General features: G+C 38.3%; 1 protein-coding gene across 1 annotated transcript in view; it reads left to right on the forward strand.

The window, feature by feature from the left end:
- LOC145286119 (uncharacterized) overlaps positions 1-27,362 on the forward strand; it is a 235,108-nt gene that overhangs the window by 106,067 nt on the left and 101,679 nt on the right. The window contains exon 2 of the mRNA XM_080134819.1: positions 7,953-8,089. Coding sequence (XP_079990945.1) covers positions 7,953-8,089 — 137 coding nt within the window. The remainder of the gene's footprint in view (positions 1-7,952; positions 8,090-27,362) is intronic.

The following is a 27,362-nucleotide window of genomic DNA, read 5'->3' on the forward strand; positions in this document are numbered from 1 at the left end:
ATGATTCTGCACTACGAAACAGATACTGTTAGCAATTAATTATGGCACTACGTTCGGTGTTCTTTAAAAGTGTTATAAAATTATGTACCCATAAAAATCCTATATATATATATATATATATTAAGAACAAGAAAGAAAGATTTTAAAGAGTGTTTTTCGCTATATCTAATCGTTTAAATTATAATCGTTTTAAAACAATTGTTTTCTTTTCAGAACGTTAAATACAAGATGGAAAAAAGAAAATTCGCACAATTTTCTTATTTCAATTCAAGCTAGGCCGAAAAGTTGCTGAAACAGCTTGTTATATTAGCAAAGCATTTGGCCCGTTCTAGAACATTCTCCACGTCTCTTGCGAGACCTAGCATTCTCTGCGTCTTTTGCAAGACCTCTAGCCTTCTCCATTTCTCTTGAAAGATCTCTAATGTTCTCCACATCTCTCTCGTGATCTTTCTCTTTTTTCATAGTCCTACTTTCCCCACCAGTGACACCACTTCACATGCATTTGCATACACGCATCCGTGCTATATTACATTGGATATGATTTGACCCATGATGGAAACCTAGCTCTCTGGCCAATTAGCAAAAAGTCTTACCATTTTTCCAAAAGGTTGTTTTTCTGAATGTGGAGATAATCCAGCTCCCCAAAAAAGGGTCGCTCAGAATTGGGAGAAAAGCAAAATTAATTTTAAGTCTAAAACCAACCGAGAACAGAAAAGTAGAGTATCAAAACAGGTACTACACTTTGTTTCTAATCAATGGTTACTGACTCGACTTTGTCATTCTGTCTGAAATTGCCTTTCTCTATACATGTTTATCGCTTTTGTGTGGTCCATGGCAAACTAGGTGTGATTTAAAAGGCAAACTTTCAATTTAAAAGGATGTGAAACGTTCACGAGAAACAGAATAAATCATTCGTCAATCACTTGTTGAAAAGAAAAACTCTTGATATAAAACCTATCCTGCCCCAGGTTGAATACACCAATGTCGACACCATCTTGAAGTGTAAAATGACACTTTTTTCTATTGAACCAATAAACTTCAAGAGTCCCTGGCGAAATATATTTCTTTTGCTTTATCGTATACTAGCAGAAACATTTGACGTTGCTCGGGATTGTAGTAGAAACACTGCCCTTGTTTTTACTATACTCATAACACAATATTTTTTTTTTTTTTACTGACACTCCTTTCTCCCCTCGTTTCACCTCATAATATAGTCGAAGAAACTGAAAATTTAGAAAAGTATTTAAATTAAAGTTATATACATATGGTTTAAATTTCATGAGACTCTGTATCTTAATATACTAAAAGTTTTAAGGGAGTTCTATTCCCATACCTCCCTTGAAGGAGCATATAGATTTAATATACAGAGGTTTATGTAGAAATTCAGAACCACTTCCATTGTCTTCCTCAAAGAATTTTAAACTTATGATTTAACTTTCATCAATATAGTACATATTTGAATTTTTAAGGGAGATTCGGTCCTCATAGTGCCCTTAGAGATTAAGACTACTTCCATTGGCTTTCATAGAATATTTATTAATAGGTCCTGCACAAGCAATCAAACTTCGACCCATTGCCAAAATGTGGCATCTCTGTGCCCTCTCAACGTAGATACCCTCAACAAACGCATCAAACAGCAAAATCCCACCCCTATGCTGTAGAGATCCCTTGATACTGTAAAGCGCTCAACTCAAATAACTTCTTCCTTCAAACAAGTTGACTTTGGAATTCCCTCTTGGACTTCTTCTACCCCGATTGTACTGACATGCAGAAGTTCAAGTGTGATATGAATAGATATCTCTCTTCCCAACTCCTTTGAAAGAATGTTGAAAGAGTGGATGCCAGTTCTTGAGTCAAAGAACAATTCAAGTGGCAGTCAGCCCAAGAGGGGAGGCCGAGGAAAACATGGGAACAAGAAATAAGGATAGGTGAGAGAAAGATAAAGATCTGACCAGACCAGCTAGTTTTTAAGTCGGTTGATAAAAGCCGTCCAGCACATGCCAGCATGCAAAATTGATATCAAACTGAATATGATGACGGGTTACACATTATGTAGATATGTGTGTACTATTGAATAAGGTTACAGTGTTTAGGATAGGGTATTACCAAAAGAAAAAAAAAGAAAAAAAGGACTGATCTACATATGATAATTCAATATTTTTTACCAGGTCGGATGAGCTTCTTATGAGCCAACGGCCATCTCTTGCAGCCAGAGTTGGTATCAACGTATCGACCTTGTCTTTCCTTGGGTTCTACCGGCTCTGGTCAAGTTCCACTCATGCTGCTTGAGCAACGCATAGGTTTCTTCGGCCAGGCTCTCATAACGGTGGAAGGTAGTTACGAGTTAAGTCTGGTCAAATTGACGTCGCGGCCAGGCACTTCGGATCCTCCGCAACGGTGGGAGGGGTTATTTAGCCCCAGTGGGTGGCTACCGCCCGCCTCAAACCAGGCAGGCCCTGGTCAGTAAGATGCTACCCCGTCACGTCTGCCGTTACGATGGGGTGGTCAGGCAATCACGGGTGTAAATCATTCACCTGTTACAAATCACAATTCAAAGACTACTCTCCGACTCGGAAGTTGAAATATTCGTACACTGCGCCCGCGTTTCACGCATGACCCGGATCTCGACCTTCGTGCACAAGGTCTGCCTCATAAAACCGCATTAATTGACTGTGAACTTGCCAAGCTGTCTGTAGACATTGTCACTCTACAGGAGACCAGATTGGCTGAAAGTGGCTCCATCTCGGAAAAAAAGTACACTTTCTTCTGGACTGGCAAAGCAGAAGAGGAACATCGCATCCATGGAGTAGGTTTTGCAGTGACAGGTAAAGAGAGAGAAAGGGATACTATTGACAATGGTTGTTACTAGAACGAATGAAAGTGTTCGAATCAGAGGTAGAACAGTTGAGGTAGAACGGTCGGTTGACAGAAAAATGTCAAGGAACTGATAAAATGAATTTGAGAGAAAGAGTGGGGATAAAAACCCGACTAGCGTTGGATTAGTTTTCAAGTTGATAAAAAGCGTCCGACACATGCTAGCATGTGAAGCAGATGATGAGTAGTTTTCTATCATTATTCCTGTTATTATTATTTGTGTTATTATTATTATTATTATTATTACTACTACTGTTATTATTCCTAATATGGGGATTATCTACCCTTTCTTTTTTGATTGCTGGTTCTTCTATTCTATTCATACGTATAAGTGACCTACATCAAAGCATTTAAAAAGAAATGTTAAACCGAATCTGATGATGATGATTCACAAAATTTAAGTTTCGTATGTGATAATGAAAAGGAGGTTGCTACTAAACATTTAACAAACTAAAACTTTGGAATTATAATCTTTATTTTTCACCAGAACAGCAAAATGCTTGGCATTTTATTTTTTATTTATTTGCATTGGCCAAAATATTCGTTTATTTATTGGTCCCCCCGATAAAAGGAGGGTGGATCTGTAAATTCACCTTTGTCCATTCGTCCGTTTGTACTTTTCTCAATAAGTACTCCTTGGAATTTTTGGAAATTTTGCAGAAACATTAAACATGATATGAGTAAAAATGTAACTGAACGTATTTTCTGGGAAAACTACGGTTGTCCCCCTTTCGGGTTAAAATTGACATTTTTGTGTTTATTAAAAAAAAAATACATGCCTTCGATTTTTATAAAACTTTCTGAAAAGTTGTAACTAACTAATTTCTATATAATTTTGTTTATCTATACTTCACGATAACTCTTGAGTGTGTCCCAGGGGCTCTTTTAGGGCTAATAAAAACACTCCATTTTTGGGACTATTTTACCATATTTGTCTAAAATTTTCTGTGTATGTTTATTTAGCAGTTTTGCATGGTACTGAACTTAAATCTAAACATGTTAAGACCTTGGGAACTTTTAGTGCTATATGAGGGCGGGGGGAAGATGGATTTAGTCATTTCTTGTTTTTGCATGATGCAGAACTCAAATTCACATGTTATGGCCTAAAACTGCACCATTTATTCATTTTCACCAGAATTTGACGTCCCCTGGGACTTTGGGGGCTAAATAGGGGACAAATACTGAACTTTGTCATTATTTTTATGCCTCGTTCACTGTACACTCACGGTGGACCATGCGTGCTTCACTTGTTTTTTTTTTTTAAATAAATATTAATGCAATTCCTTTTTCACATTCGATTTGGAAATCTTAAGAATGTCTGTGATTTGTCTGCTTGTTAAACAGCAATCTTGATTAACTATGACTATTACTTTGATCACTCTCAGCCATATTTGATTGGCAATCTCTCACTGAAAGATTTTCAGTTTAGAATCGATCAAACCATTTCTGGCACAGCAGTTCTGTAACAACATTCTCCTCGTACGCATGGCATATCCTTAAGGTTTGCTTAGCCATTTTTTTTTCTTTACTGTAGCAAAACAATCATCAGATGTCGGTAGTACTCTGATCAGAACTGCGCCATCGAATTCCTCCATGCAGAAAAAATTGAACCGGTCAACATCTGTTGATGTACGAAGTCGATGTAGTTAATATCAGCACAGTTAAGAGATAGGTTCGTCATTTTCAGAGTGCCAACAGATTAAGTGACTATGTGCGCTCTGGACTTTTACGACTGAGGCAGCAAAAGAGACCAGGAAAGGTGCATTAAAAATGGTCGTCATTATGTAAAAATAGAATGAATTCTGAAGCGCAAAAGGTTGCTCGTTTTAATGGCACCATTCCCGTCTTTGTAGCCTTTCAACGTTTTAGTTTTATTTAGTTAAAAAAAAGGAGGCCTTACTTTTGAAATGACTCTCGTTATATGTGATATAAAATAAGGATAAAATAAACATGACTTAACACTTCTATCCGGTCATGGTTTACAGAACAAGAATAATCTACCCTTGTGGATTAAGTAAAGGGTTCAGTTTCAAATTCTAAAGATACCCAAGTTCAAAAAGATACATTCGAAAAAGATGTGGTGTTACGTTGACAGAAACCTTGTAAAAATAAAAAACAAAATGAGAACAGCATTTTTTGTTGTTGTTTCTGCTTTTCTTTTTACTACTATGTCACTACTTATCAAGACCCCAAAGCCATTCGTGGATGAGGTTAAATAAGATAGTCCCTTAGTAATGAACACCTTGTGACAATTGGAAACAATGGGTGAAAAAATTATTTCAGTAGATGGCTCGGTAAGAACTTGAAAACCACTATATTGCAGTTAGCTGGCATTGTATTCTACATATGGACGATTTTTGAGAAGAGATCTGTTCATGGAAGTTCTGCTTACTTTTCAGTACATCGAGGAAGAAAGGAAAATTATTTGTGGTGGTTGCTAGTTTTGGTTGTTTTGTTTGACGGCATATCAACCATTTTTGGGTTATTTAATATTGAATCCAGTTATTTTGGCAAATTTTTTATGCTTCAAGTTTTTATATCTTCAAATATATATATATATATATATATATATATATATATATATATATATATATTATTCCAAACAAGACACCTTGCCAAATCGTGAGGGGCTATTATTTGGACCTGATTTGCAGGGATACTATCTAGGGAGTTAGGCAGCGAGATGTCTGTTCACATTACACTTGAATTTCTGCATGTCAGTACAGTCAGGGAAGCAAGGGAATGGGAGGGAATTCCAAAGACGAGCAGTTCGGGGAGAAGATGCTATTTGATTAGAAGGTTTTATGGCATCTAGGGATCTCTACAGTGTTCCTGATTTGTCCGGGGTATTTTTGTCAAGGGGTAACTCATATTTTAGCTCGTCCAAGTACTTACCATTAAAGTACTTGTAAAACCAGCACGGGTATGCCACTTTTCAGTGATGGGACAGAGGTTGGAATTTAGCCGACAATGTGGGGCCTATTAGGTTGCCAACTTTTTTAAACTCTAAGAGCGATATTCATGGTGTTTGGTTCGGTTGTTTTGTAAAAGAAAATTGTTGATTTTTGCTCTGCAGAACGTGATTGAGTTTTGCAAAGGGAGAAAGAAAAAAACAATAGCTTCAATGTTTGGTGCAATTTCTGGTCAAGAAGCCAATAACTTCAGACAGGTGGTTGTTAGTAGTAGTTGATTTTTGCTACAAATGGTTTATAAGACGAGGCTGTAGAAGAGAAATCTTCTTCAGATATCAGGTCTGTTATTGTAGATATCAATTATCATGGCTCCCAGTCCCCTCTGAAGTTGGTCTTTCTGATGAGATTTCTAATCGTGTTTCTAGTTATCGTGTTGAGACTGTCAACAAATTTTGTTGTCTTCCTCTGCTCTTTTTCTGGCGATTTTTTTTTTTTTTTTTTTTTTAAGCATCAAGCTTTTTTCCAATCCATTTGCTTGCATTAAATGGCTGAAGAACTGTCTGTCAGGAACGATATTAAGTAGCGATTTGCTTTCAAATGACTTCTTTGTTTGTCTTCCTTTCTGTCCATGAGATTCGTAGAATTCTCCTTGAAAATCATATCTCTGTTGTTTCCAAACGACTTTCAGCTGTCTTCGTATTTGTCGAACATTCGCAACCGTAAAGGAGAATAGACCATATTTACATCTTCAAGATTCTGGTTTTTGGGTTCAGTTTTACGTTTCTGTTTTGTAAGATGCACTCCATGCGATGGAAGGTGGCTTTTGTCATCACAATTGTTTCTTGATTTCCGCGTCATTCTTACCATCATATGTAGTACAACCCAGATATTGGAGTGTATCTACCTGTCTAATGGTTTAACCTTTGCATTTACAGACCAATCTGCAGAGGTGTGAAAAAAGGGTGTGTTTTCTCGCCTGACCTATTCAACATTTACAGTGAAATGATTTAACGCAAAATTGAAACTCAAGAAGGCGACAGTGTAGGTGGTTGCAACATGAACGATTTAAGATATGCGGATGACACTGTCCTCATCGCAGATTCCAATGACAAGTTCCAATGAATGCTGACAACAGTAACAGCAGAAAGTGAAGAGAAAGGGATGCAACAATGCTAGGAAAACAGAATACATGGTTATTTCCAAAAAGAATGAAGAGAAGATATCATCTGATTAATGCAAATTAAACAAGTGAAGCATGCGTGGTCCCCCGTGAGGGCACAGCGAATGAGAAATAAAAAAAATGATTACATTCAGCAATTGCCCCCCACCCCACCCCAATTTAGCCCGAAAAGTCAAATCCTGGTGAAAATGAACATATGTGAATTTGAGTTCTGCACCATGCAAAAAAAGAAATGACTAAGTCCAGCATATGTCTTCCCCCCCCCCATTTAGCCCAAAAGTCCCCAAGGCCTTAATATATTTAAATAAATTTGAGTTCAGCACCATGTAAAACTACTAAATAGACATACACAGAAAATTTTGGACAAATACGGTAAAATAGTCTAAAAAATGGAGTGTTTTATTATCTCTAAAAGAGCCACTGGGGCACATCCAAGAGTAATCGCTAAGTATAGACAAACAAAATTATATAGAAATTAGTTTCAGAAAGTTTTATAAAAATCCAAGGCATCAATTTTTTTTTTAATGAACACAAAAGTGTCAATTTTAGCCATTTTAACCTGAAATGCACTCCTGTGAGGAGGGGGGGGGGCAACCGGAGTTTTTTTTTTTGTTTTTTTCTTTTTTGAAAATCTGTTCTGTTACATTTTTATTCATATCATATTTAATGGTTGTGCAAAATTTCAAAAAATCCAAATCGTAGTTATTGAGAAAAGTGCAGACAGACAAACGAACAAAGGTGAATTTACAGGTTCACCGTCCTTTTGTCGGGGGGGGGACCAAAAATTATTCATTTTTAAATAATGGAGACATCCACACTTGAAACGTTGATGGAATAACAATTAGAATATTTAAAATAAATAAATAAATAAATAAAACGGGCATTATATTTTATTTTTTAAATAAAATTATTCTAAAGTCTTTCAGCATTATACGCCTTTGTCAAAATTATATAGACATTTAATTTCCTTTTTTTATTATTTTCAGAAATTAAATGTAAAAGAGAGATTGAGGCTTTGCCAACCACATTAATGGCTGACAAGTTGAGCCTGGCGGCCAGTAAAGGACAACTTGACAAAGTCCAAGAACTTCTTCAATCCGGTGCTAAATTTGATTCAGATCAAGTAAGTTAATAAAAAATTTGATTTGTTGTATTCGCTTTCAGAATAGAAACTTTCTAATTTATAGATTTGTAGAAACCGGAAAATATTTCAATGCCATTTTGATGACTAAATTAATTCATGGTTTAACTTGAAACAAAGTAACAATATATGTTGAAGATTTATTCATTGATGTCTGGACTTAAGATAAGTGTAATGAAACAACATTATTTTGTCTTATGGCAATAAATCTTAAATCAAGTTGAGAATAGCCGAGACAATTTTAGAATGAAGATTTGGGAAAGGGATGAAAGAATATCAAATTCGATATTATTTACTTTTTATTTTTTTTGGTAATAAACTATTATTTTATTAAGCTTGAAGTCAAAGAAAATAAGTCATTTCTAAAAGTTACAAATTCCAAGATGCTTAGAAACAAATATTACAAATTTATTCTCATGCTAGCTAACGCATACCCTGGCATTGCCCATGCAAGTAGATAAAATTGATTTGAGGGAAATATTGTGCATAATGTATGCATAGGAAACCAGCAGAACAGTTCCAGGAAAGTAGTTTTGTTCATAGACTCCGCGTTTATGTTCAGGCACTAATAGAGTGGAGGAAAGTTTTGATAATAGTTTTGACCAGATGAGTAGTTTTTGTGAAAGATTTGCAAGGGGGGGAGGCATAGATGGGAGCTCAGTCAAACATTTGCAATGAAAATAATTATTGAACAGAGACAACGTTCATTTGAATAAGGGATAGATGTGGATCAGACCATTGATGATGGAGAGAAGCTTGGTTTTAGATGCATTAAAATCAACCAGCCACTTTTTCCCCATTGCACTACGTGTCCAAGATCAGAGGAGAGAGAGAATGAGATCTTAGCCATTGCTATAGATGGTAGTGTTGTCTGCATAAATGTCTATGAATGATCTTAGAATGTGATTTGAGAGATCGTTGAAGATCAGGAAGAATTAGGCCTAGCCTTATGTTGCCAGGATCAAAACGGGAATATATGATATTGTCAGGGTTCTGCATGTAAACATTGTATCTGTATAACGAGCGTATATATGTTTGTCTTATATATATATATATATATATATATATATATATATATATATATATATATATACACGGGTGTATATATAACGGATGTGTGTTTTTATAATGCGTCTCTTTTAACTTATGAGTGTTAATGTTCTGATATGTGATTTGTCTAGATATGTGATTCTATATTGGGTGTTTATGTGTGTATACATAAATTAACAGTTTATAGAAATCGCTGTCGGTTGAAACACCAGCAAAAACATACCTCAAATCTTCCTTCATGCACGAGCAACAACGATGTTCGTTTACAGATAAAGAACATAGTCCTGAAGTGAAGTGAATTGTGCTGTGAATTTTCCAAACACCTTATATGTACATTAAATATGTTTTTCTTTATTTATATAAACATTATTTGACTGTATATTTGGAGATATTTTCTGACCAGAGCTATATACTCGACTCTTAAGTTTCGATGGTGGCTTGAAGCACTTGCTTGTCTAACCATACTGCAAACAGCGAAGCAGTATTGTCTATGATTCCTGAAATTTACCTAAAATCTTCCTTCCATATGTCCTGAAATTAAAGATGTTTCTCTCCAAAAGTGAAAACACTCAGACGGGAATTATATTTTTAAATATAATCATTTTCCAGAGTTGGCACACTATAAAATTACATTTTCCTAAGTCGCCACCTTCTGACTTCCATGGGTTTCCAGTCATAAAACCTCATTTGTCTCTAACACGTTGTGTATCGAAACTGATCTCGCGCGTAACTACATCCCAAATTTATATTTTTATTACGTCATCACTACACATAGTCTAAAGATCCTTGCTGGTTTTTTGTCACATATATTTGCTTATATTATAGTTAACTTAAATTCTATCTGTAAAATTAACGTAAAGTTAACATTCCTGAGAACTATTAAATAAAAATATTCAACTTAATAAAATGTTTTACATCTTTAAAAGATTTTTATCTAACAATATAGTTTTACCAATCTTAATAATCGACTATTATAATTTTATCATAATAATTGACCATTTTAATAGTGTCTGGTGTTTTCCGATAGACTAATAACATAACACGAGGATGGAACCCTGAGGGACGCCAGCATTAACACTGTAAATTTCTGATTTCTGTCCATCAATAAACTTATCAAAAAGGAATGATTTAATAATTGAGAAGACATTTCCAACTATTCCATAGTTGTAGATCTTGTGTAGTAGGCCTTTATGCAACACCGTATCAATAAATTTTGATATCTTAAGAACAATTACTCTAGAAATGAAGACCATATTGATAAATTTCCTAATCCAGTGAGATATTACTATTAGCACATCAGCTGTAGATATAGCAGAATGGAAACCATATTGTATGTTACTAAGTAGGTTGTTTCTGCTGAGGTGGTTGACCACTTCTCTGTTTACCACAGATTCCAGTAACTTACTCATGACGCACAGGAAACTGATTGGTCTGTACTGAGGGGGATATGACCGATCACCTGAATTTTGAAATACAGACTGACGAGATTTTCTAGGGTGTTGAGAAGCATTTCTCCTTAAGGCAACCTTTAAATAGCTTTGTGAGTATAGGAGCTAGTTCCGGTTGAAGCTTTTTGAGCACTATAATTGGAATGCTATCGGGGCCAGTTGCTTTACTGGAAGCTTGGTAACATCAAACACAGTTATTTGTATGTTGCATAGCATGTTTTCAGACACAGGAGGAAATATGGGGGAGGGGGAGGGCTGATCGCTTAGGACAGAATTTGTTGCAAAGTTCTTGGCAAAGAATTTGGCTTTTTCTGATGCTGATGAGATTACCTCAGGTCCACTGGTGATGGTTGGGATAGAGGAGACGCTTTTGTCCAAGACCCTGTTTGTTATTCACCAAAACTCATAAGAACCAAGTCGCTGCTCAGCTACTTTACCGTAAATTACGAAAAATGTGTGCTAATTTTAATGAAAATAACATGATTGTTGGTAAAATATTACTGATTTTACGATGGAGTAATGCTATGTGTCGTATTTATCTTAGAGGATTTACATGAATATCTAAACCAAGTTTGATTTATCTCTATTAAATGTGTACTAATTTGTGTTAACAGATTACACATATTAGTGAAATTTTTTTAAGACAGAAATATCTGATCATTTTCTATAATTTCCAATGCTATTGTACATAAAGTCGGAAAGAAATAATAGGAACGGAACGGGTTGGCCCGGCACCGCTTACCTCCAGAAGAGAGATATTTCTCAGCTCCAAGACAGGTTGCTTAAACAATATAGTTTCAACACATTGAGTGCTGAACAATTTGATTGAATCACTTTATGTTAAATACGAAAAGTCTGAGTTCTCCGTAGGAAGGACACAGTTTCCAGTTAAGACAACAACACCTCAAAATCCAGGCTTCTATAAAGAAAGAAGGAAAACCCACTCCTCACAAATTTGTTAGTTCGTTACAAAAAGAATCGCCTCAAAACTCCACTAATTTTTGCATTCAATAACAACACTGCCTCGTAGTACGCTACACCTCTCGCAAATCCTTACAGCTACAAGATCGCGTTTTCCATAAGAGTGACTCACTGTAACGGCAGTGTTCCTTCTTTCAAATCAATTACTGCTCTGCATGCCAGACACAAACGAACCCTCTTACATTGAGAGCTAAGGTTAGTCTCACTTTCATGTCCACATCTATATATGTTCTAATAAGTATTTTCCTAAAGTTTTTATGTCCTTATATTTTTTACTGACATATTTTATAATCGGTTTTGTGGTACTTGTGCACTTAGCGAACCAGACGTAACTAAGCAAGCGCTCGGCTTTGTCCGGCGCATGACGTCAACAGCCGGATATAACCGAGCGTTGCCGATTAAGTAGACGAGATAACCGCTATCAATTGGAAGACTGTAACAAATCAAGAAACGCTTAATCGAGGAGAGTTTTAAAAAGATAACCGACGAAAATAAAAATGAATATTACTAACCTTGCGGACCAGCTACAAACCCCCGAGGCTACCCTAAACTTTTGCCAGAAACGAAAATTGGTGGCAGAAGAGAAAAGGTGTTTACATTGCGGCCAAAAACCTTCATCGCGAATGTGGGCTACGTTCTCGCCACACAATTGTGGATTGGAAAAATTTCCTGCGTGATATATGCAGGGTGGGACTATTTTCTCAGGAATCCCCGGCAGATTGGAGGCCCAGGCCATACGGTAGAAATCGACGAGTCCGTATTTAACCGTAGGAAACACAACGTCGGCAGACTTCTGACACCGGTCTGGGTCTTCGGTGGATACGACCCCACCGAAAAAGGATGGGTTTCTTGGTCACTGTACCAAATAGGAACGCCGAAACCCTCCTTCCACTAATAAAAAAAAAACGTTTTGCCGGGGACGACGGTCGTATCAGACTGTTGGAGGGCTTATAGCAAAGTGGGAGGAGATGGGTATCACCATTTGACGGTGAACCACAGCTTGAATTTTGTCGATCCCGTAACACAGGCAACCACAAATCATGTGGAGCGGATGTGGAAGGAAGCCAAGCAACGAAATAAACGCGAATGCGGTACCAACCGGGAACTTTTGGACACATATCTTATTGAGTTTATGTGGAGGCAAAAGTTTGGTAGGCAGCCTTTTGACTCCATATTAACCCATATAGCCGAAAGCTAAGGTAAGGAGGAGCTTCCTATCACAATCGCTACCTCTTCTCCGTCTACTTTGTCGTCTGAAGCCCTTCAAAAGTCTGAGGAAAACATATCCTCCTGAGAGAAAAAAAAAAAAAAATGTATATATCTCGCTGGGATTCCGGTAAAAAAAAAAAGTCCTTGTTTCTGGGGGAAAAAAATGACAATATTTTTTTTTTTTTTTTACGTTAAACATTGAGAAAAAAAAACCCAAACATTTCAGACGAAAAAAGTTTCCTATTATTAAAAAACTTGTTTATTTATTTATTTTTTTTGATAACAGAAAACAATTTCAAAAAAATAAAAATAATAATAATTAAATTAATAATAAAAAAAACATAAATGAACGGTAGGTTTTTGCTTTTTATTTATTACATTTATGTTTCTACATTTTACAATTTCATTGTACAGTTATTTTGTTGTAGCGTTGTTTTTATTTAATCGGCAACGCTCGGTTTTATCCGGCTGTTGACGTCATGCGCCTGGACAAATCCGAGCGCTTGTTTAGTTACGTCTTGTTCGCTAAATGCACAAGTACCGGTTTTTATTTATGCACGAGCAACAACGATGTTCGTTTACAGATAAAGAACATAGCCCTGTACATTAAATATGTGTTTTTTATTTATATAAACATTATTTGGCTGTATATTTGGAGATATTTTCTGACCAGAGCTATATACTCGACTCTTAAGTTTCGATGGTGGCTTGAAGCACTTGCTTTGTCTGACCATACTGTAAACAGCGAAGCAGTACTGTCTATGAGGCCCATGGTGCAGTGGATAGAGATGCGGAATATCTACGTTTCCAGGTGAGCATTGTCTAGAGGAAGCAGTTTCGATCCCACCCAAAGCCGGTCAGAGGATTAGTTGACCAAACCATGGCGAGATGACAACAGCTATTGAAGCCAGCAATTGCTGTGGATGTAGTTGGAGGATTCGACATTCCTATCCTGTTGTGGTTAACCTGATGAAGGCCAGAGGAATAATTGACCGAAACGCCATGAAAGCAACAACTAGAAGATGAGGAATTGATCCAAATAATTAAATAAAAAAATTATAAAATTAATCATCTCCAAAATAATTCCAAAACTAATTCAATAATATCTTCCCCTTATATATTTTTTTCATTTGAAGGTAAAAAGTTAAATAAATAAAAAAAGAATAGTCATAATATTATGATTAAATAAATAAAAAAGAATAGTCATAATATTATGATTAAATAAATAAAAAAGAATAGTCGTAATATTATGATTAAATAAATAAAAAAGAATAGTCATAATATTATGATTAAATAAATAAAAAAGAATAGTAATATTATGATTAAATAAATAGAAAAGAATAGTCATAATATTATGATTAAATAAATAAAAAAGAATAGTCATAATATTATGATTAAAATAAATAAAAAAGAATAGTCATAATATTATGATTAAATAAATAAAAAAGAATAGTCATAATATTATGATTAAATAAATAAAAAAGAATAGTCGTAATATTATGATTAAATAAATAAAAAAGAATAGTCATAATATTATGATTAAATAAATAAAAAAGAATAGTCGTAATATTATGATTAAATAAATAAAAAAGAATAGTCATAATATTATGATTAAATAAATAAAAAAGAATAGTCGTAATATTATGATCGTTTTCTGATCATTGGAATGTAACTCATCACTATACCTATTTACTATGCCTCCCCACGGGGCAGAGTTAGACACTAGGGTCGTTTTCTAACGTGGAGAAAAGGTACAAAAATAAAAATTGTCTCAGTCGTGAAGGATTTCTCCTCCACCGAAAGAGAACAAGATGGAAGTGCAGCATCTGAAGAACAGATGGTATTTATTTGCTCCCCCACTGAGCAAATTAGGCACAAGGCCGTTTTTAATGTGAGGTAAAAACCAGCTCCCCTAAAAGTAGGCAAAAAGGGGGCACTCTGGTTACCAAAAATAATAATTGTCCCAGTATAGAGGGTTTCCCCTCCATTGACTGGTACAAATTATCTTAAGTGCAGCATCTGCCGGAACAGATACTACACTTTGATCTTGTTTATATATTTTATTGAGAAAGAAAAAATTGAACATAAAAAACGTACAAAAAATTCAATTCAACAAAATTAGGCACAAGGCCCTACAAGAAGTTGGGAGGGGGAGGGTACAGGGTCTTTATGACTATGTAACAGATGAGACTTTGAAGTCTTACTCTTGACTGGCAACATTTACCAAAATACCTCAATCACTCTGTGGATCCTAATCTAACTAATAACCCCAGCGTTCAATGTAAAATTTAACTATGTACAATTTGTATATTCATTTCTGTATGTTGTGTGTGCATTTTTTTTTTTTTTTTTTTTTTTTTTGTGTGTGTGTATGTGTGAGAAAATAAAGTTCGATTTCATTATAAAGAGTTCTTGAATTAATTGGCATAAAATGTTCGTGGAGTGGGAAAAAACTAATGAAAATGTTCATTTAAAAAAAAAAAAAAAAAAAAAAAAAGGAAAAAACTACTAATGTGTTGTTAGTAAGACCCCCCTGTACTATTCTATGTGGCTAGATCCCCCACTGTTTTCCGGGGAACCGAAAACAAGCAGAGCATCCCTAATGGGGTTTGGGGAAGTCGCCTTAATGGAGGTGGGAGAAAATAAAGCAACGGATGGAGGGGGTAGGAAGGTGACCTCTGAGTAGGGGGATGACCGGGAGCATCAGAAAATAAAGATGAGGAGCAGGGGGGTTGGGCAGACTCAGAGGTTCTCTAATACCAAAAAATAAAATCAGGAACAGGATCTCATTTGTACCACCAGTCAAGAGTTACTTTACTGAACTTATAATGCTAACCTAGGCGGGATGGGTTCCGTAGGACCCAGCACCGCCCATGCCATGCCTAAGGAGGGAACACGTATTGAAACTTGGCTCCTCGACGGATGCACAAACTAGTGCTGTGCACCCACCTCTTGTCAAATTCCACTCTAGGCAACCTCTTCCAATCGCATCTGATCTTTACTTTAAGCAAATGTTTAAAGTAAACGATCAGATCCCGATCAAGAACAGATGTCCCTTCGTGGACCAACTTGAGGCGCGCGATCCAAATGGTCATGCGCGCTACTGCTAGGATCGCCAGGAAAACCAAACTTTCCTCCCTGGGGAACAGCGGCTCCATGTTGTACACAAAAGTTCCTACGTCGAGATCGAGCAGACACTCGGCATCGATGCGAGCTGTTACCCCCTCGACGTACCTTAATAGGGGCTGTATCCGGCTGCAACTAAAAAACGCGTGCTCGATTGTTTCGGGCTCGCGTTCGTCACAGCACGGACAGAAGCGGCTGGTATGTTCTTTATACCGGAAAAGTACGTCGAAGAGGGGCAGCGCATTTCGGACCAGTCGCCAAGTCAGGGAGAATTCCGAGTTATTCAGAATCTCCCGTCCCGGCGCCCAACGCCATTGAGAACGGACAACCTCCATCGACCATCCCATCCGCCTACAAAGTGGATCCTTCGCGGTCCCCTCCACTAAATCCCGATACAGTTTCTTCCTTGGCTGATCGAGGACATTGGTCCCCGGCAAAGCTCTAAGAGCGGTTCGGCATTCGGAGAAGAACTTGGACTCCCCCTTCGGTCTACGACGACCTTCTACCGAAGGGTTGGGTTTGAGGTTGGGAAACGAGTTCTCAACCACAGGGACCCAAGGAGCGTCTCCTTCAAGCGAACGACCCAGGAAAGCCAATCTCTCGGCGTTTCTATGACACAAGAGACTGGGCTGACCCAGGCCTCCCTCGCTCGGATTTTGAACACAGACCTCTCTACAGACATAATGCTTACCCTCGTTCCACAAAAGTGAATCGAGGCGCCCTTGTAAGCGGGTTAGTCGTTCTGCAGGGAGAGGAAGTACAGACAAACGGTAAAGGATGAGCGGAAAGACGTATGTAGCACACGCCTCCGCCCGACCCTTCAAGGACAATTTCCTTCCAATCCAAGTCTTTACTGACGATTTGACCTTAGACTGTACTTCCGACCAATTCTTTTCCAGCTGAAGTCCCGGTCCAAACCAGACACCGAGAATGCGGACCGGTCCATCGGTCCAGCTGAAAATACCTGGAAGCGAGTTTACCCCGGTCCAGGCCCCCAACCGCAGGCCAACAGACTTGCTACGGTTGAAGATGGCCCCTGTTACTTCTTCGTATCGAGCGAGCGCCTCGACCACCGCTTGAACGTCCGTGAGGCAAGACACGAACACGGTGACGTCATCGGCGAACGCGGAAACCCTGGCTCGTGTGCCTCCAGGGAGAGCTATTCCGCGCAGGACTGGTGTAGCCGCCTCGTCCCTTAACTTGCGAAGGAGGGGTTCCAACGCCAGGACATACAACAGAGGCGACAGCGGACAACCCTGTCGCACCGACCGAGAGACAGCGAATGACTCCGACAGCTTACCGTTGATCTGCACCGCTACCGTCGGCCTGTCATACAGAACAAAGATCCACTTGCGGAAGTCCGGATTAAATCCGGCGGCCTCTAGCACAGATCCTAGGAACCGATGGTCGACCCTATCGAATGCCTTGGACTGATCCAAACTGATCAGCGCGGCTTCGGCGTCGTCTTCTGTCCCCTCTATGATCGAGCGTATCAAGTGCAAATTGTCTTGAATCGATCTCCCCTTCACAGCATAAGTCTGGTCCGGTTCGATCAAGTCAGTGATGACAACCTGCAAGCGATTCGCAAGAATCTTTGCCAAAATCTTTAACTCTGTGTTTAGCAGAGTCAAGGGCCTAAAATCATCAAAGTTTTCCCTCCCACCATGCCGTTGACCTTTCCTCAGCAATGTGATCACACCCTTGGTCACCTGTCCGGGGATGGAACCCTGGGCAAACCAATGGTTGAACATATCCTTCAGAATAGGGACCAACATGGGCGACAGCCTCAAGTAAAACTCGTAGGGTAAACCATCAAGCCCCGGGGATTTGTTATAGCCGACCTGCTTCAACGCAGTAATGACCTCATGTTCAGTAATAAGACCATCACAGCTAGCCGCCCGAGCCGCCGTGAGGCGGGGCGAGTCAGCCAAATAGCTGCCAAACTCATCAACCCTGAGTCCGGGTAGTTGGGTGAAGCGCACCGATAGATGCTCCCGAAACCCCTCGCAGATCTCCCGAGTCGATACTAAGGGGTGTCCTTCCAGGTTATGTACTTTACGAATGTACCCATCCGAACCGCGCCTTAAAGCAGCCTTACGCTCAACAGCGTCAACATTCACAGCCTCGTTAGAAACTTTCTTTAACCTAGCCCTAACTACTTGACCTTCATACCGCTCGCTAGCCAAGCGGTTGAGATCTTGTTTAGCTAGTGCTAACTCTAGGGGGTCCCCCCCCTCCACCGCCCGGGTCAGCTTATCCTCTAAACGCTTCTTTGCCTTAGCCTTATCTATCGCGAGGCGTTGGCTATACTGGACAGAGAAGCGCCTAATTTTGGCCTTGAGACTAACCCACCACTTACTCCCTGTAACCGCCCCCACTAAAGCCCGCTGAATTAGCTCAGTGACCTTCAACCGGTAGTCCTCCAGCTCCAACAAGGTGCTGTTGAACTTCCAGTATCCGGCCAGTTTAGGCCTAGCAGTTAAGCTCAAACGGGCCATAACAAGTTTATGGTCCGAGTGTCCTAGCAAGTGGAACGTGGGGCAAGATAGGAAGTCTACATCGCCTCTTCTAACTAACATCCGATCCAAGTAAGTGCTTGGATGGGAAGGCACTACAGGATGCCACGTCCACATCTCCCGCCCCGGATGATCCAGACGAAATCTGTCGACGAGATCGCACGAGGCCATCAGGTCAGACAGACTGCTGTCACACCACGCCGACCCGCTAGTCCCCCCGACCTTATCTATTTTGGGATCAAGGATTGCATTCCAATCCCCCATTAAAACTAACCGTTCCGGATCCACTAAGAAGCCCTCCAACCGTCGAAAAAAGGTTGCCCTCTCTACAGCAGCATTGGGAGCATAAACAGCAACAATCCGAAAAACACTACAATTAACAGCAACATCAACAACAAGCGCCCGCCCGTCCTCGCCTGCGTGAACAACATTCACCGACGCTGACAGGGTGCGACTCACTAGCAAGGAGATTCCACGACTATAGGTATTGCCATATGCTGAGTAGACATCGTAATCGTTTACCAGCACCTGACAATCCCCGTCACAAACAAAGTGGGTCTCCTGGATAGCGGCGATATCTACCTTGAGGGACACCAAGTCTCTCACAACGCGCGAGGCCTTGCTTCGACACCTGATGCCCCTCACATTCAATGTAGCCAAGTTCAAAGACATGATCACTTACCTCAAGCACTGTCACAGACGGGTCTGAAATCCTGGGCAGTGAGGACATGGCAGGCCTGGCCAAGGCTGCCGGTTAGTAAATCCGATGAAGGTGATCCATCCTTGGCCACGCCCCCCACATCCAGGGGGAAGGTTAGTTTGAGTGCCCTGTATAGCGATGGGTGTACATACATGGGGATTCTACCCTCACATTTAAAGAAAATGTTGGTCAGTGAAGGATGGTCCCTATCCACCAGCTGCTGGCCTGGGATCGCATTCTTCGCTGCCCTAATCATTGCCCACATTCCTCCAGTCCTAGCGTCCTTGTTGACCCTAACGAAAGTGGTCAACAAGGGAGCGCCCTTGAATTTAGTGGGGTCTGTTACTAGGTCTCCACCGACTTTTTCAAAGTTTTTAAGTTTATTGTACCGGACCTTCTGTTGTCCTTTAAGGTCCGGAGCCGGTTGGAGAGGGTCTGTTTCACAAATCCTGCTTCCTGGCAGGAAGGGGAGCTTTTTGGTCCGTTCAGTGCGGACTTTGGGAGTGGGGGAGGGGATCTCTTTTGGTTGATGGGGAGGCTGAGCGCTTGGGGAGGGGGTAGCCTGCTCGTTTTCTTCTTTTTGGCTCCTGTCACGGGATGAGGGGCGGGAAGAGTTTCTTGGGGCCTTTACAGGAGAGGGGGAAGGTTGTTCGGGTTGCTGGGGTGTTGGGATCACAGGGGGCTCATCCTGTGTTGTTGTTGCGAGGGAGTCCTTCTCAGTCTCAGTGGGGGTAGGAGGGTTTGCGCGTGTCTTGCGGCTTTTCCTCCTCCTGGCCCTCCTGATCTCTGTTGCGCTCAGAGCCATAGAGACTGTTGTTGTCTCTTCCTCTGCCTCTGACGCGGCCTCCTCCTCAGATTCTGGTAGTTTCCTCTTGTTTGAGGAGGAGGGTGTCTGTGTGTCCATTTTCTCCGTCTCGCTCTTCGGTTGTTCTTGGTCTTGGGTGACTGTCTGCAAGGATGGCTGTTTGTTGATCTTGCCTTTCTTTACGACCGTCACCCAGCCTGTCGGTGCCTCTGGAGGATTTGCGGCCGGCGCGGGAGCAGCGGCTTGATTTGTTGTCACGCTTGTTCCCGCCGCTTTTGTGGGCTTCTTCCCTCCATTCCTCTTCGGACAGTCCTTCGCCATATGCCCTTGTTGTGTGCACAGCCAGCAATGGGGCCTCCTCCCTTCCACTATAAGGGAGAGTGTCCACTCTCCGAACTTGAGTGTGGCTGGGATGGCGTAGAATCCAGCCTTGTCCAGGACCATCTGTACTTTGTAGTCCCCGGTCATGATGTTTCTTAATCCGCGGACCGGGGTGACTTCCTCTACGTCCCCATACTGGCTTAGGATAGCCCCCAGTTGTTTGGCCTCCATATAGCAGGGGACGTTTAGAGCAGAAACATTTGCTCTCCTCTTGTTCATATAGATGGGTTGAAGCTTTATGTTCCTGCTCTGATGGCAGGTCCTGGACAGCCTGACTGCATCTTCGGAGGTGGGGAGCTTGGCCAAAAGGCCAAGAAAATGTAACTCATCATTATATATGTATGTATGTGCATATATATAGATATATATATCTGTATAATTATAAAACTCAAATTACCTTGTAACGAGCGTTGTAACCCAACATCCAGTTTACGACTTTCGGTTGCACATGTGTACATAAACATATACCCATAACAGCGTAAACAAATAAACACAAATCGCTACTTTTGCAGAATTTGATCTGTGCACTGAAATATTAACATTATTATTTAGAAATTATTATTTAACATGGGAAGGGTGAGGATGTTTTGCAACTATTCTGTATTACAAGTATACTGTCGCAATTTTCTTACAAATAAATCAACTTTGACCCGTTGACAACGAATTGTTTTACTGTGTATGTTTTCAGCATCACAATTTTTTTTGCGTTTAAATTATCTAAATAATTGTTAAAACTTTCTGCATTTTTTTTACATCGTTCATTTCCATATTACGTTTAAGTTATTTTAACGCAATTTTCTTACAAATAAATCTACTTTAACCTTTGACAACCATAAGAGCATTTTACAACGTATTGTTTTACTGTGTACGTTTTCAGCGTCCCAATTGTTTTTTTGTTTTTTTTCGCGTTTAAATTAAACGATATATCAAAATTTGAATAGTGCAGATTTACCTATAAGTATGGTAAACCAATTATAATTCAATGGTTGTAAGTTTTTTTTTTTTTTTCAAAAATAAACAATTATAAACAGAACGACTCATAGAAATCTATATTCTTTTTTTCATTTTAATATACTTTCATTGAAATGTTTCTATTATGTCACAAAAACTATTTTCTTTACGCCACAAGTGTCACGCTCATACATTAATTCCATAGCTAATATAACACACTGACCCAACGGGTCACGGGTAGTCTAGTATATATATATATATATATATACACACACACACACTGTCACTTTCAGTTTCTACATCACAGCACTTCAATACAGTAGAACCCTATGATACGGTTTTTTCAGGTTACAATGTGGAATACGACGTTTTTCCGGCCCCTGGTAACGGTATTTGCCCCGCCTTATGGTGGTATTTTTAATGTTATTTGATTATATACATGTGTATAATGTACTGTACTTTATTTTGTTACTAATTTTTAATGCCGTATCCCGGTATTATACTGCATGACTAAACAAACAAGTGCCTTGAATCAAGAGCAAAACCTGACGATCTCATAGACAGTCGTTTCTTTTATCTATTCAGCCGTCAATCACAAACAATGAATAAGTAAAATTTCAATATTTATATAAGCACTGTCAATTGCTGAAAAGTGTTCCATTTGTTTAGACAAAGGGTTTTGCATTTTCATTAATGAAGTTGGCGATTTCACTTACCACAGTGCTCAACTCAAGAGAGTGTTCATCCTCAAATATTGTTTCACTGTATGCCAGCTCTTTTGTGTGGTTAACTGGAAAGTGCCTCGACCTGAAATCGAAACTCGACCGTCTCATATAGTCTGCATTTTGATCCATTTGGTTGTCAGGCACAAGCCTGAGTAAGCAAAATCTTAACGTTTATATAGACACTGTCAATTGCCTAAGAGTGTTCCATTTGTTTGCTGATGCCGGTTGGCAGTTTCACAGTGCCCTTCCCCCTACCGTCACTACCAAAAATAAAAAATAAAAAATTAAGATTCAATTTGTTTCAGATAATCTAGCAATTCAGTTTTTTTTTTTATGTCATTCAAGATGTAGGTTGGTTTCAGAATCGTGTAGTTCAGGGTCGAATGTGGTTGGGCGTCTGTTTAACATTGCTGTTGAGATGGCGATGCCCAATTTTTTATTTATTTTTATTTTTTTTTTTCACATGATATTTTTTAAGTGGCTGTGTATAGACTATTAAGCCAAATATTAGTCATAATTTTCTCTCTAATTTTGGTTTGTTTTGTTTTTGTGGCTAGCCAATCCTCAGCATTTGGGCATGGATCAATAGTCTTTATGTTATCGCTCATTCAATGATAAACACCTCTGAATATGACATGCAAAAATGTCAATAGAGATAATTATAATGCACTACTTTTTTCACACTACCCTGAATTTTGGCTGCAATGACCCTTTTTTAATTCCGAAATAGTTCAAGGGCGGTTTTAATAGACATTATCTTTGAGATAAGGACTCAGTGATGGAGGTATGGTCCATTTAGGACCACACATACTACTGATGAGAATCGCCAAATTATCTGTTATAGGGTCTTACTCATTCACTCATATCTTCTGATCATTATATCCCCCTGAGAGTTAATACTCTTGTGGGGGACAGTGAGAGAAAGGTACAAAGTCGTAGCACTCCTTCTGAAACCATGCCTGGGTCTCTTTGGACTTGTGGGCCAGCACCGAGTCCTGCTGCCACACTCAGGGTTTGCCAGCAGCCACCTGATTGCACCATGGGATCATCACACTCTTTAGCACATTCAGGTGCACTTTGGAGTTGATTTTCAAGCTGACTTCAAAAATGTGAGGTGGCATGATGTGGCCATCACTTGAAACCACACCAATGACTATAACCGTGGCCAGAAACTTGAACCATCCGAATTTGCATTTCGAGAGGGATCTGGCAATGGTCCTGTTGTTATAACTTGGATCGTTAGAGAGTATGGGTGTACAGCGGCACATCTCCAATCTCGATCATTGAACATTGTGTCACTTTCAGACATGATAGAAGGCTCCTTTGGGATTTGTACACAACTGGTCAATTAGTAGATACTCTGCAACAAAAAAAGAAAACCGGTTTGTATCAAGTAGAAATGCAATCATGTCATCTTTTCTAGGGTGGCAATTTTATCAGTTCACCTTGTACCGACAACGTTTCTTTGTATTCACTTTCTTGTACAATATATTCTTTCTACCTAAATCTGTTGTTTGCATCTTTCTTTATGACCCTTTCTTAATGTTGTGGTAGGATCCCCCTAATTAGCATACGTGCAGTGTCAGCCATATAAATATGGTTGGTACCATAAAGACGGGAGAGACCCAACGAGAGACTCGGAGAGACAACGAGATCGAGAGTCGAGGACTACTTAGCAGACACCTTCTTCAGGGACGGTCTCCCCATGACTATACCAATGGACTCTCTCTAAATATTGTATATATTTTTTGCTCTCAATATATCTGTTTGTGTTGTAGTTGTTTATTTCCATGTATTCAGTCGAGTTTCAACAGTATTGCCACATATAAATGAACAACAATAAAAAGAAATACTATTGCATATTCATGACTGAAACAAGTCAGAGATCGTCTAGTTTATTTATACTAAATATGGTTGAACTGTAGAAAGGATTGTGTATTTTATGCATTTTATAAACAATTCCATGTGTAATTCTATTATTTTGGTGAGAAGGGGTAGTTTAGAATTGATAACTTCAAAAGGGTGGATAGGCATAAGACATGAGCATTAAACTAAACTGGTTGAAACTTGGAAGCTTACTTGCCGTTTTTTTTTTCTGAGACGTTCAAATTTCCTTGAGTGATTTACTTAATTTAAAGGGTTGTTCATATCTATTGACCGTCATGTTTTTTTTTTCTTTTTATTACACAATATTTTTGTAATGGATTTATTTTTATTACCTTCTTCAGGTGTGCACAGTCCTCCTAAAACAAGTGCAGATTTGTTTGTGCTTTTCAATTCATTGTGAATTTCTTCTGAGATTGTCCTGATTTTTATATAATTCGTCCACAATATCGAGAACTCTCTCATCTCTTGCCAATACAAGATTTGAAAAAAAAAAAAGGCTCGAGGATGGATTAGTTTGATTGCTGTAATAAATAACTAAACGTAAACGAAAGAAAATGGGTTTTACTTTTATCAGTTTTATATACTCCATAGTAGATTTATAAAGGATCGGCCAAATATCTATTATGCTGAGCGTAACTAATACACTTTAAGAAATGTACGAGTCCATTCATTCAACTAATTTATGAGACAAATAATACAACTACTGCTCTAATAATTCGTTTAGAAAAAAAAAACTGCAGACTTAAATCACTGTAAATACAAATGCGTAGACATTATGTAGGATAAAAAAAATGGAAATGAAATTCCAACATAATGAAAATAAAAAAGAAAACCTAAATTATTTATGAGTTCATCAACGTTTCGTCTTCATTTAAAAAAGCTTTATAAGGATGATTGATTTGCAGAAAGTAATTTAAAAACACTAGGGCATTACTTGGGAATACTTGGCGTGTATGTGGCATGAAAAGAGCGTATTTGTTCCCTCTTTTGGACGGAACATGGTCGTTAGATTTGAATATGTATAATGTGTGTACGGTGGGGAGGGTTTATATTTTTTTATGCATCATATAGTTGCTCGAAATAAATAAAAAGACAATGTGGCATGATTCACACGTTGTGTATCTATTATTTCTAACTGAAATTCTGTTATTACGTTGTTAAGTTTTTGAACTCTTATTACGGACTAATAGGGCTACCTAACGTTGCCTGTGAAAAAAGTGTGACATATTTCTATTAAAACTTTTATCTCTTTACCTCTCCCCCTTCCTCGTTTTCACTATCACACTTCCCACTCTTCTTCATTTTCTGCCTAGCCCATTCTTCTCTCTGAACACACACAAGCACACAAAATTCGTTTTTATAGATTCTTCAAGGAATGAACTGACATAAAGGAAGTAACTCCTTGATTTAAATAAAAATCAGTTGCTTCCCTTTAATTAACAGGACCCCCCACCTCCCCCCACCCCGCCGAAACCTGCATCAATTAACGGTCAAAGAATTAAAATTATTTTCTAAACTTTAGATATTATTCATCTTGGGCAGCACTAATCAAGAAAATACCAACTTTGTGGATGTCTTCTTTTTAATAACCGGACATACAAAAAATATACATACAGACATCTGCCCTTTATATTATAAATGATTTTATGTCTTTTAACTTTTAATCATCTGGAAATAATATTGATTTTTCTATAAATTTAAAAATTTAGTGCAGTAACACTTTTAACATTGATTATTATTATTCATTCGCTAAGAATTCTAACACAGGATATCATCAGCAATCATTCATTAGCAATAACCTGTGGTGTTCCCTGGAGTCTGAGTGACAACGAATCTCTCCAGATTTCCAATGCTCTTCATTTCTCTTGATAGCCAGCACAAATGGCTTCAAATTATCGAAATGGCTTCAAATTATCAAAACACCTGCTTATTCTTGATCTCTCACCAGTAATAGCTATTGATATTCACTGATGTTTGGGAAGCAAAAGGCTGCCCAAGGTCCTAGTGCTCCTTGCATTTTTCCGGTTAGTGCGTTCACTTCTTCGTCTTTCCAGTTCCTTTATAACTCTTTGGTATGGTGCTATCCAATGTAGATGTCACCATTTTATTTATTTATTTTGAGAGAGGCATAGTTAACATATTGTTAGGTTTTGAACAAGTATCTGTGCATTGTCCGCTTACTGAAGTCATCAAAATTTTTTATAAGCAATTAACAAAATATTATGCTTTAAATGTAGCTTAACATGTTCAATTCGCTTCTACACATGCATTTGTCTTCTTTTTTTTTTCTTATTTCTATTGCTTTTGTTTTGTTTTTTTTTGTTTTTTTTTATTTTTGTTTCTCTTTTGTTTTCATAATCTCTGGATTTAATGGCCCATTGTCCAATGAGAAGTCATAAAAATTCTTTTTTGTTCAAAGAAAATGTTTGCCTTGTTTTTGCAAATATATTTTTCTTTTTTGTTTTTTTTTTATCTGTTTTTGTTTGTTTTAATAATCTCGGCATTTAATTTTCTATAGTAATTTGAGGATATTTAAAACAAAAACAAAAAAAAAAAACTTAAACTTGTGTGGCAAATGTATCCATCTACTAAAAATACATAATTCTTTTTTAAAATTCTTTGTATCTACTCTTCATATGTTGATTACAAATTTAACAAAATTCAAAGTTAAGCAGATATTTTATCTAGAATATAAATAACATTTTTTATGTAAATTTTGTGGCCTTTCCAAGCACAATAGCAAAAACAAAAACACAAATATGTAATTGTAAAACACAAGCAGAAAGATAAGGATGTCTTTACTGCTATTCTTTTTTTATCTAATTGGCCCCCCAAGAAAAGGAGGGTGGACCTGTAAATTCACCCTTTTGCGGTCTTTTTGTCGGTTTGCACTTTTCTCACTAACTATGCCCTGGGAATTTGTTGAAATTTTGTACAACCATTAAACATGATATGAATAAAAATGTAATAGAACAGATTTTCCGGAAAACTTTGGTCCTTCCCTGCTAAAATGGCTAAAATTGACACTTTTGTGCCTATTAAAAAAAATTGGTGCCTTGGATTTTTATAAAACTTTCTGAAAACTTGTAACTAACTAATTTCTATATAATTTTGTTTGTCTATACTTAGCGATTACTCTTGGGTGTGCCCCAGGGGCTCTTTTAGAGATAATAAAACACTCCATTTTTGGAACTATTTTACCATATTTGTCCAAAAATTTTCTGTGTATGTCTATTTAGCAGTTTTGCATGATGCAGAACTCAAATTCACATATGTTAAGGCCTAAAACGGCACCATTTATTCATTTGCACCAGGATTTAACCTTTCGGGCAAATAAAAACACTCCATTTTTGGGACTTTTTTACCATATTTTTATGTCTATTTAGCAGTTTTGCACGGTGCTGGCCTCAAAGTTAAATATGTTAAGGCTTTGGGGACTTTTGGGGCTAAATTGGGGGGGGGGGGCAAATGCTGAA

Source organism: Euprymna scolopes, chromosome 10 (genome assembly GCF_053919585.1).
Source record: "Euprymna scolopes isolate OS-2025 chromosome 10, ASM5391958v1, whole genome shotgun sequence".
In the NCBI taxonomy this organism is placed as follows: Eukaryota; Metazoa; Mollusca; class Cephalopoda; order Sepiida; family Sepiolidae; genus Euprymna; species Euprymna scolopes.